This window comes from Vulpes vulpes, chromosome 6, assembly GCF_048418805.1.
Source record: "Vulpes vulpes isolate BD-2025 chromosome 6, VulVul3, whole genome shotgun sequence".
NCBI lineage: Eukaryota > Metazoa > Chordata > Mammalia > Carnivora > Canidae > Vulpes > Vulpes vulpes.
The window spans coordinates 65,674,232-65,684,890 of NC_132785.1; the positions used below are offsets into that span (position 1 = coordinate 65,674,232).

At 42.9% G+C, this 10,659-nt stretch overlaps 1 protein-coding gene across 1 annotated transcript; it reads right to left on the minus strand.

Annotated features, from left to right (window-relative positions):
• Positions 1 to 1,722: 1,722 nt before the first annotated feature.
• LOC112926474 (mast cell protease 4-like) lies at positions 1,723 to 4,610 on the minus strand. The gene is given in 7 exon segments (XM_026007485.1): positions 1,723 to 1,866; positions 2,303 to 2,432; positions 2,434 to 2,549; positions 2,771 to 2,906; positions 3,356 to 3,474; positions 3,476 to 3,510; positions 4,556 to 4,610. Coding segments are annotated over 7 exon segments (735 nt in total).
• Positions 4,611 to 10,659: the final 6,049 nt, after the last annotated feature.

A 10,659-nucleotide genomic window follows, 5' to 3' on the forward strand; every position in this document is an offset into this window, starting at 1 on the left:
TTTCTGTGTTTATGAGTCTGTTTCTGCTTTCTTTTGTTCGTTTATTATTGTTTTTTAGATTCCACATATAAGTGAAATCATATATTTGTCTTTGTCTGACTTATTACACTTAGCATAATATACTCTAGGTCCATCCATGTTGCTGTAAATGGAAAGATCTCATTCTATTTTATGGCTGAGTAATATTCTAGAGTGTGTGTGTGTGTGTGTGTGTGTGTGTATGTGTGTGTGTGTGTGCATATATACTATATCTTCTTTATCCATTCATCCATCGATGGACATTTGGGTTGTTTCCATATCTTGGCTATTGTAAATAATGCTGCAATAAACATAAGGGTGCATGTGTCTTTTCAAATTAGTGTTTTTGGTTTTTTGGGTAAAAACCCAATGGTGGAATTACTGGATCATATGGTATTTCTATTTTTATTTTTAAATTTAATTGATTAATTAATTAATTAATTAATTTAAAAAGATTTTATATTTATTTATTCATGACAGACACACAGAGAGAAGCAGAGACACAGGCAGAGGGAGAAGCAGGCTCCATGTGGGAAGCCTGACATGGGACTTGATCCCGAGTCTCCAGGATTACACCCTGGGCTGAGGGCAGGTGCCAAACCGCTGAGCCACCCAGAGATCCCCCAGTATTTCTATTTTTAATTTTCTGAAGAACCTCTGTACTCTTTTCTGCAGTGGCTGTATCAATTTACTCACTTATGCCTGTTTTACACATAGAATTTATTATCAGTCTTATATGTTATGTTTGCTTTATTTTACATCTGTCTCATCATGGCAAAGCTGGAAGCCTTGCTTTGTGGGTCAGGCAGTGGGGAAGATGGATGTGCTGGGTTCCCTGTGTCCAGCAATGGTAGCTCTTCCCTGCCTCGGGCCCGGACTATCTTCTTAGGTATTTAGGGAACTGTGATGGGACCTGTTTGGAAGCCCTTGAACTGCAGGCTCCTGAGAGTTAGGTGGAGTTCATGCCCTGTTTCCCTGTGTTCAGGCAGGTGTGGTTATGGTGTGCTCACCCAGATCAGATGCTGGGAGGTATAGGGCTCAGAGTGTTGCAGATAACTTGGAGAAGGAAACTTTGGAGAACTTGGCCTAACTCAGATATTCTTCTTCTGGAAGGCCTGAGACCCTGTGTCATTTCTGGAGGAAAATGACAGTTGAATTTGAATGGCTCTGATGTAGTTCACAGGCTAGGCTGACACTGATAATCTTGGGGCTCTCCCCTCAGCTAGAATGGCCTTGCCCCACATGTGGCTCGATTCTGCTGCAACACACAGACTCATCCTGAGGACTTGGAGGAGGCATCCCTCCTCTCTCCTTCCTGAGCTGCTTGGGAAGGTTTCTTCCTTCCCCTTTGGCACATGCTCCCCTGGCTGCAAAGCCAGTATTGAGGGGGATGATAAGATAAGATAGAAGTTGGTGTAAGGACACAAGATAACAACAGCCCAGGCCTGGGGCCATTTCTAGAAACAGTCACGGGGGAGTTCCTCTGTTAGAGCAGACCAGCTCCGTGGGAGAAGGGAGTCTGACACACACATGCTGAAGCAGCGTCTTTATTGAAGTTTGCTGGGGATACAGTCAACAGGGGTTTTGTGTGCCTCTGACAGCCTCCTTGGGGCTCCAGCTGGGGCCAGGCTCTGTGGAACGGGGGCCGGCCCAGGGAGGCCTCTGGCTATGGGCTTCTCACACAGGCTGGCCAGCCTTCTGTGGCTATATATTCTTTAAGATTTTATTAATCCAGGGCACATATGGGGAGATTCGAGTGAAGACAGCAAGAGGCTTTGCATCTCCACGTCCATAAGAAACAATGCCTTGGGCCACACCTGCACACAACAGGGGGCCCCCAGAATCCCCCTGTGGGTTAGAGAAAGCAGATCATGAGCATAGAATGTCCTCTCCCAGCTGTTGCCTCATCCTTATCTCTCAGCACCCCAGCCAGCTCTAAGATACCCCAGAGTCAAATCAGGAACCCTGGCTCCTCATGGGGTCCTAAGTTAGGAGATTGTCTTATTCCTCTCTGGCATAGAACCACAACTCTAGATCTTGTCCCTTCCATTTCTTCCTTTCTCTCCTGGAGCCCTGTTCAGCTGACTAGAAGGGAGGGTTAGAGGCAGGGCTTGAGTATGTGAGGATGGAACCCAGAGGCAGGATTTAGTTTCCATGTTGCTAGAAACCCACAAACTCAGACACCAGTCACTATACTCAGGGATTTCCTGACCCCTCCCCCTCCCAGGAGGAAGCTGTCTCCCAGGGACTGAATTGTGAGGAGGAAGTGTAGATGTGCAGTCACCTTGTACGCTGATCTTGTCTTCCTGGGATTGCCCACACAGATTTGTAAATTATGGTTGTAAAACGAATAGTGGTTGCAGGCCGCGGTGTCCATGAGTCTCAACTTGACCTCCCTCGGCGTATCTGACACCAGCTCCTGTTTTTCCCCAGCCAGCAGCCCTGCAGATTCTCCCAGGTGGGATAAAGTTAGACCAGGTGGGCAGGGGGATTGTTCCCACGGTGTGGGTCAGCTTGGCTTTTGTTTGTAGCTGTGAGGGAGGGACAGTAGATGGACCTCTCATCCCAGGGAAAGTGGGGGTGTGTTGTGGTAGATGCTCCCTGGGCAGGGCCAAGAGTTGCTCCCCAGTGGGGTGGTGATGACACAGAGTGGGAGGGGGGGTCCCAAGAAAATGGTTTGGAAGAGAGAGAATGAGAAATGCACAGGTCTTCATGAAGGGGGGATGGAGATGTCCTGGGAAGTTAATGGCACCTTCAGTAACATGATGTCGTTGAGTTTGGTGTAAGTGTTATAATTTGGGTGAATGATTTGTTCTGAGACTTCTAGCTTCTGCCATGTGGATTCTTCCTGTTTCATGTCATGAGCTCCCAGGGTGACAGTAATTTTCCTGTTGAGAAGGAGGAAAAAAGCAGGAAAGGATGCTAGTTTCCTGGAAAGGGTCCATTCTGAGCAAGGAGACACTAAGCTCTCTTCTTCCCCAATGCAGGGCCACCTGAGGAACTCAGGTCTTACTCAGGACAGAAGTTTCCCCAGGGATCATAGCCAATTCAGCAAGGGTCAGGCCCTGGCAGCTACAGGGGGCCGAGAGAGCTCAGCTGGCACCAGGACGAGAGGGGAAGGGTTGGCCTGCTGTGACCTGGCTGCCCTGGATAAAGTTGTGGGCTCTAGAGGTGGAGATGGCAAATGAAAATGGACTGGTTCCTTCCAATATACATTGCTGACCGTCTTGAGATGAGTAGGGCACAAGAATCCCTCCTCAGGCTACTTTGAAGTTGTGTACAACTCTGGTTCTTATAGCTCCTCACATGAAAAGAGAGTAAGTCAAAGTTTTCTTACCTTCCTTTACAATGAGCAGCTGTCATCACAAATTCTTGACTTATGAGAAACCCGCCACAGCTGGCAATATAACCCTCGTTAGTGATGATTTCCAGATAGACCATGTAGGGGCGGGAGTGGCATTGGCTTGGACTCAATGCCACTGATAATTTCCACTGAAATAGAGAGAATCTCAGGTCCTTAAACACAGGCTCACTTGCCTTCAGACAGAGATGAGGAAAAGGAGGTGGAAGTGGAGGGCCCACAGAGCTTCTCTCTTACTTCTAATGGAGCTCAGTTCTCCATGAGTCTTCAGAACCCCAATCCACCTGGTTAACCAACTCTCAGTCTCCCTTCAGAACTCAATAGTTAGTCTTGATTCTGAGCTGTCATTTAGGTCTTTTCTTTCTTCTTTCTTTCTTTCTTTCTTTCTTTCTTTCTTTCTTTCTTTCTTTCTTTCTTTCTTTCTCTTTCTTTCTTTCTCTTTCTTTCTTTCTTTCTTTCTTTCTTTCTTTCTTTCTTTCTTTCTTCTTCTTATTTTGTTTTAAAGATTTTATTTATTTATTCATGAAAGACACACACACACAGAGGCAGAGACACAGGCAGAGGGAGAAGCAGGCTCTATGTGGAGAGCCCGATGTGGGACTCGATCTCGGGACTCCAGGATCATGCCCTGAGCCAAAGGCAGACAGACGCTCAACCACTGAGCCACCCAGGTGTCCCTTCTCTTTATTTTTCTTAAAGATTTTATTTATTTATTTGAGAGAGAATAAGAGAGAGTGTGCCTGAGCATGGGGAAGGGCAGAGAGAGAGGGAGAAGCAGACTCCCTGCTGAGCACAGAGCCAGACTCAGGGCTTATCCTAGAATCCTGAGATCATGACCTGAGCCAAAGGCAGACAGACACTTAACAGACTGAGCCACCCATGTACCCCTAAACTTTTCTTCATGTATCTGTCCTGATTTCCTCTGCCTGAGAGTAAGCACCAAGAACTGTGAACCAGAGGGTGGCTATTTTGAAGAAAGCAGGTTAGGAGGAGCTTCTAAAGCCAGTTTTCTGATTCTTTCTCCACCCAAGACTTCTCATCCCAGGAAAACTATCATCAATTAAAGGGAAAAAGTCTGACTCTTCCAGTTAGGAATATCCTCCTAGAATGCTTGCTGTGGGATCTTGTACTCTTACTTGAAGTCTTCTTTGACAGGGAGTTACACCCTAGACTCACCAGCTTCAGCTTCAGGAGGCAAGAGACAGGCCAATAAAAGAAGTAGGGCTTGCATTTTCCCAGTGATGGTGTCCATGGTGAACTTCTTCTGTCTCTGCCCTCCCTTGCCCCTGCTTTTATAATTCCAAAAGTAGAAGAGAGGGAAGGCTGGGAACCACAGAAACAACCTAGTCACATCTTTGTCTTTCACTTTGACCTGGCTATCTTCCTCATCAGAAATTCTCGCAACCCTCCTGTCTTCTCTGCTAATGTTGAGGCTGTGGTTAGATCTCAAGAATCCTGTTTACTAGGACAAGGCATGCACCTTTCTCATCTGATGTAGCTCTCTTGAGGCAGACAGAATAGTAACACAGTTGGGGCATATATTTTAATTTTTTTAAATTTAATTTTTGATTTTTTAAAAGATTATTTGAGAGAGAGAGAGGGAGTAAGAGAGAGAGAGAGAGTGAGCAGGGGAAGGGCAGAAGGAGAGAGAGAAATCCTTAAGCAGACTTGCCACTGAGTGTGGAGCCAGAGGTGGGACTTGATCCCAGGAATCTGAGATCATGACCTGAGCCAAAATCAGGAATCAGACATTCAACCAACTGAGCCACCCAGGTGGCCCTTTATTTTTTATTATTGAAGTATAGTTTACATACCATCTTACATTAGTTTCAGGTGTACAATGCAGTGATTCAGCAATTCTATACATTGCTTAGTGCTCCCCATGATTACTCACCATCCATCACCATACAATGTTTTTATAATGTTGACTAATTTCCCTATGCTGTACTTTCTATTTCATGACTTATTTATTTTATAAAATATGAATAAGAATATATAAATATATGTAAAATATATTTATGAAATATAGGGATGTATAAATAGAAAATATTTATAAAATATAAGGATATATAAACAAGATATAACTATAAAATATAAATATAAATTTTATAAATAAGGAAGTTTATTTTTATTTATTTATTTTTTAAAGATTTTATTTTATTTATTCATGAAAGATACAGAGGAGAGAGAGAGGCAGAGACACAGGCAGAGGGAGAAGCAGGTTCCATGCAAGGAGCCTGATGTGGGACTTGATCCTGGGACTCCAGGATCATGCCCCTGGGCTGAAGGCAGGCGCTAAATCACTGAGCCACACAAGGATTCCCAAATAAAGAAGTTTATACTTCTTAATTCCCTTCACCTATTTTGCCCATTCCCTTACCTATTTTCCTTCTGGCAACTGCCAGTTTGTTCTCTGTATATAGGAATTTGTTTTTTGTTTGTTTATTTGTTCTTTTTTTTTTTTTTTAGATTTCACACATAAGTGAAATCAGATGGTGTCTATATCTGTATTACTTATTTCACTTAGTATAATGCTCTCTAAGTTCATCCATGTGGTTGCAAATGGCAAGATGTCATTCTTTTTTAATGGATGTGTAATAGTCCATTGCGCATGCTTGTGTGTGTGTATGTCTACTGCAGCTTCTTTATCCATTCATCTATCAATGGACACTTGAGTTGCTTCCAAATCTTGGCTATTGTAAATATTGCTGCAATAAACATAGGGGTGCATGTATCTTTTTCAATTAGTGTTTTCATTTTCTTTGGGTAAACACCCAATGGTGGAATTACTGGATCATATGATATTTCTATTTTTAATTTTCTGAGGAAACTCCATTCTCTTCCCCACAGTGGTTTACATTCCTACCAACAGTGCATGAGGGTTCCCTTTTCTCCATACCCTTGCCAACGGGTGGTTTGTTTAGGTGATGTAGGAATCTGGAATAGGGATCACCAACCTTTTCTGTGAATAGCAGCGTAGTGAGTGTTTTCAGCTTTGCAAGTCATACTGTCTCTGTGGTAAACTATTCAACTCTGTTGTAGTACAGAACAGCTATAGATGTAAACAAGTAGGTATGACTGTGTTCCAACAAAACTTTACTTATAAAAACAGGTGGTGGGCTGATATGGCTTGAGGGCCATAGTTTGCCAACAGAAGATCAGCCCTTCCTTCATTCTAAATAATCAATAGAACAACAGAATGTGGCAGTGAAAGAAAGAAGAAAAAATGGAGAATTTACTGATTACCCACAATATGTTTGGCACTGATATGACTTTACATGCATCATCTTATTTGTAATAGTCCTTCTGGGTAAGTATCATTATACACAATTATGGGGCACTCAACCAAAGCTCAGGATATCACAAGGCAGCAAGATCCAAAATTTAATGTGTCAGATTCTGAAACTTGTACTTTTTCCATTCCACTAATCTGAGTGACAAGGGATGTGGGATGAAGGGTTAGTCCAATAATTACAGAAAGGAATAGAATGCATAAAGGAGAATAGTTGTGTTCTCTAGGGAGTGTTGGGGTTTTTCACTTGGGCATTGAGAGGCACACTTATGACAAATGCTATCTGCCCTTGTCATTTGAGATATTAATCTGGGCTCTTGTTCTTTTATGTGCCTTGAGAAAGGAAAATGTTGTTCTTAATTAAATAATAACATGCCATTGGTTACAAGATTCATTTGTGTTGTAAAGAAGTTAAAATGTAAAATACTGTGCATCTTGGAATCAATGAAATATGATATATTACAAGTGTCCCATTCGCTCTCACAACAACCCTGAAAAGTATTATTATTTTCACTTTATGAATGAGGAAAATGAGGCTTGGAGAATTTGAGTCACTTGACAAGATATCAAAGCCAATAAATATCAGAACTAGGTGTCAAACACATATCTGTTTGACTTCACTCACACACAGCCTTTCCATATATCACCAGTGACTGAATTAGAAAAAAAAAACCAAAACTGAGTCTTAATCATGCTTTGGTTATTGGTGTTTTGTTACTGGGCCCTGGCTCTGAACTGATATGAATTCTCAAAGACCCAAAATGCCCATGTGAATCACCAGTCAGAGGAGGGGTTTATGGAGTGATCAACAACTTTGCGGCATGTGTCCATCTCATAGTGGGCCCAATGGGTTCCCAAATCAACCTTTGACTAATTCCCAAGTGCCAGAATGCAGAGGTAGAATAGATGTATTAAAAAGTGGCAGAAAAATGGTTGCCTGATTCACGGAGTAAGAGCTGTTATGGTAGACAAGACCTAGTGGAGCCACCAGAATTTTGCTACAAAGATAGCTACAAAGATAGCAAACTAAGAGCAATATTATGTTCCTAGAGACATCAGAGATTAGTGCAATCACCAAATTATAGAAGGATGCAGGAGTGATGATTCCTACCACACCTCCATGTGGATCACTTGTTTGGTCTATTTGGTCTTTAGTTAAAGGGCTTCTGGGCTCTCTGTCTTATGTATGAGGAACTCCCGTTTTTGTTTTTTAAATTGTGCTGGTGCTTGAAGGTGTTAGAGAACAAAGTAGCCAGGGGAGTAAAAGGTTGAGGGGGAGGTGGATTGTAATGTCTCATGGGGAGAATTTACCCTCTAGGGTAAGAGATGGCAAGAGAGCTTTTTGTTTTACTTTCTCACCTCTGTTGTAGGCTCACTGCAGACCTGAGAACCGTTGGCTTTGTGTTGTTTTCTGCTCTGTCTCATCACCTTTCTTTCTTCTTTTTAAAAAGATTTTATTTATTTATTCATGAGAGACACAGAAGAGAAGCAGGTTCCATGCAGGGAGCCCGATGTGGGACTCGATCCCAGGACTATGCGATCACGCCCTGAGCCAAAGGCAGACGCTCAACCGCTGAGCCACCCAGGCATCCCTCATCTCCTTTCAATAGCCTCTAAATTTATCCGGTAGTCATGCTAGGCAGTCCTCAAGCCATCCCCTTCCCAAGGGCTTGGGTAGTCCCTTAAATCTGGGATGCTTGTTTCATAAACCTTATAATGCTGCCGGTCAATCAGCAATCAGCACTGTCTATCAATGGTAGTCCTCTCATATCTGATGGCTGTTGGAGATCTATTTGTACTAACTGTCCTTTTCACGTGCCTACTTGAAGTTTGATTCGTGGTTGCTGCCAAGAATGGGGTGGGGCAACTGCTCTGAGCCATCACAGGATCAAGGGACAGGAACACAGCTTCAAGGTATCTTTTATGCTCTCCCACTTGTGGATTTGATTAAATGAAGGGGTGCTACTCAGGGCTCTTCATTTAACCTTCCAGGATGTTTTCCCATGTACTCATTCTTCCTTTTGGTTGCTCCTTCTTCTTGCATTTCTTTATCTCTTTACAGAATCATCCAGGTATAACTTCATTTGTTCTCTAGGTGCCATATATGATCGATATAATTTTGAACATTTGGCTGGCATATTGAAACCGCCATGGTGGAGGGACCTAAGCATCAACGTCTCCTGTGAAGGACGGATTCTTTAGTGCTTCAAAAAGGATTGTCAAAAAAAAAAAAAAAAACAAAAAACAAAAAACAACAACAACAACAACAAAAAAACCCAAAAAGGATTGTCATAAGGAGAAGATAGGGGGCACCTGGGTGGCTCAGTTGGTTAAGCATCTGCCTTTGGCTCAGATCATGATCACAGGGTCCTGAGATTGAGCCCTAAATTGAGCTCCCTGCTCAGTGGGGAACCTGCTTCTCCCTCTCCCTCTGCCGCTCTCCCTGCTTGTGCTTGCTCTCTCTCCCTCCTTCTCTGTCAAATAAATTAATAAAATCTTAAAAAAAAAATAAGAAGAGAGGAGTGCATCTCTTAGGGCAAACATCTTTCATTTAAATGCAAAGATCTCACTATGAAGGCCTGGGAAAGAGTTATCCTTTTCTTTAAAGATTTTATTTATTTAATTGAGAGAGACAGAGAGAGAGAGCACATGCAAGAGAGGAGGAGGAGCAGAGGGAGAGGGAGAAGCAGAATCCCCTTCGAGCAAGGAGCCTGACATGGGGCTTGATTCCTGGACTTCAAGATTATGACCTGAGCTGAAGGCAGACACTTAACCAACTGAGCCACCCAGGTGCCCCAGGTTATCCTTTTCTTATAGAAACCTTATTCAGACCATGCATTTGGGAGCTAGGTGGAGTAGGTACATAGTTAAGAGTTCTGGAAAGAGACTGTGTGGAATCCTCATAGTACCCTTTACTAGTTTTGTGATTTTGGACATGTTTTTTCATCTCTCTTAGCCTCTCACACCCAGCAATTCATCTGTAAATGGGCATAAGAATGGTGAGGATGAAATAAGAGAGTTTATTTGGGTAAACTATCAGGTACAGTAAGTACCCAAAGTTAGTTATTAATAGTATTAGGATGGTTAAGATCACATACCTCTTCGAAGATTTTGTGAACCAGAATTGTCTTCTTTTAAGTTGTGCCAGGACTCTAAAAAGCCAATGGATATAAAAAGCACCTTTGGGCACTTGGGAGCAGTATCCTACCTGCCCCAATCCTATTACAATATCTGAGCAATTCTGGGACCCTCCACAGAGTCTCCACCAGCCTAGAGGACTGGTGGTTCTTAGAGGACTGGTGGTTCTGTGCTCTGGGGTATCGCAGCCCCATGAGAATGTTATCCTCTTGTCTGTGCTATGCTGTGGGAGCTGAGTGCTGGGGCAGTTGGTTGCATCTTCATTTTATGTTCTGGGAACTCATGTGCTATTATTTCTGTGCGTTCTTCAAGTTGCTCAACTTCTTCCTGATTTCTTTTTTTTTTTTTAAAGATTTTATTTATTTATTTGACAGAGAGAGAGAGAGAGAAAGAGAGAGAGAGAAAGAAAGAAAGAAAGAAAGAAAGAAAGAAAGAAAGAAGAAAGAAAGAAAGGGGGGAGGGAACAAGCAGGGGGAGAGGTAGGCGGAGGGCAAGGGAGAAGCAGACTCCATTGAGCAAGGAGCCCTACTCGGGGCTCCAAGCCCAGACCCTTGGGTCATGACCTGAGCCAAAGGCAGATGCTCAACCGAATGAGCCACTCTGTTGCCCCTCCTTTCTGATTTCATGGCCTTTTCTATCCAGTCTTACTCCCTTGATAATCACATGACACATGATGGGCACTATCTTTCTCATCCCAAATTCATTCATTTTCTCTTACTTACATGTGAGCTCTTTCAGTGATGATATTTGTTTCTGTCTGGATATCAAAATTCTCCATTTCTCTCAGGCTCTGGGTTTCTAAATAAAATGCCATTTACTCACTTTATCAGTCAAAAAATGGTTTGATGGA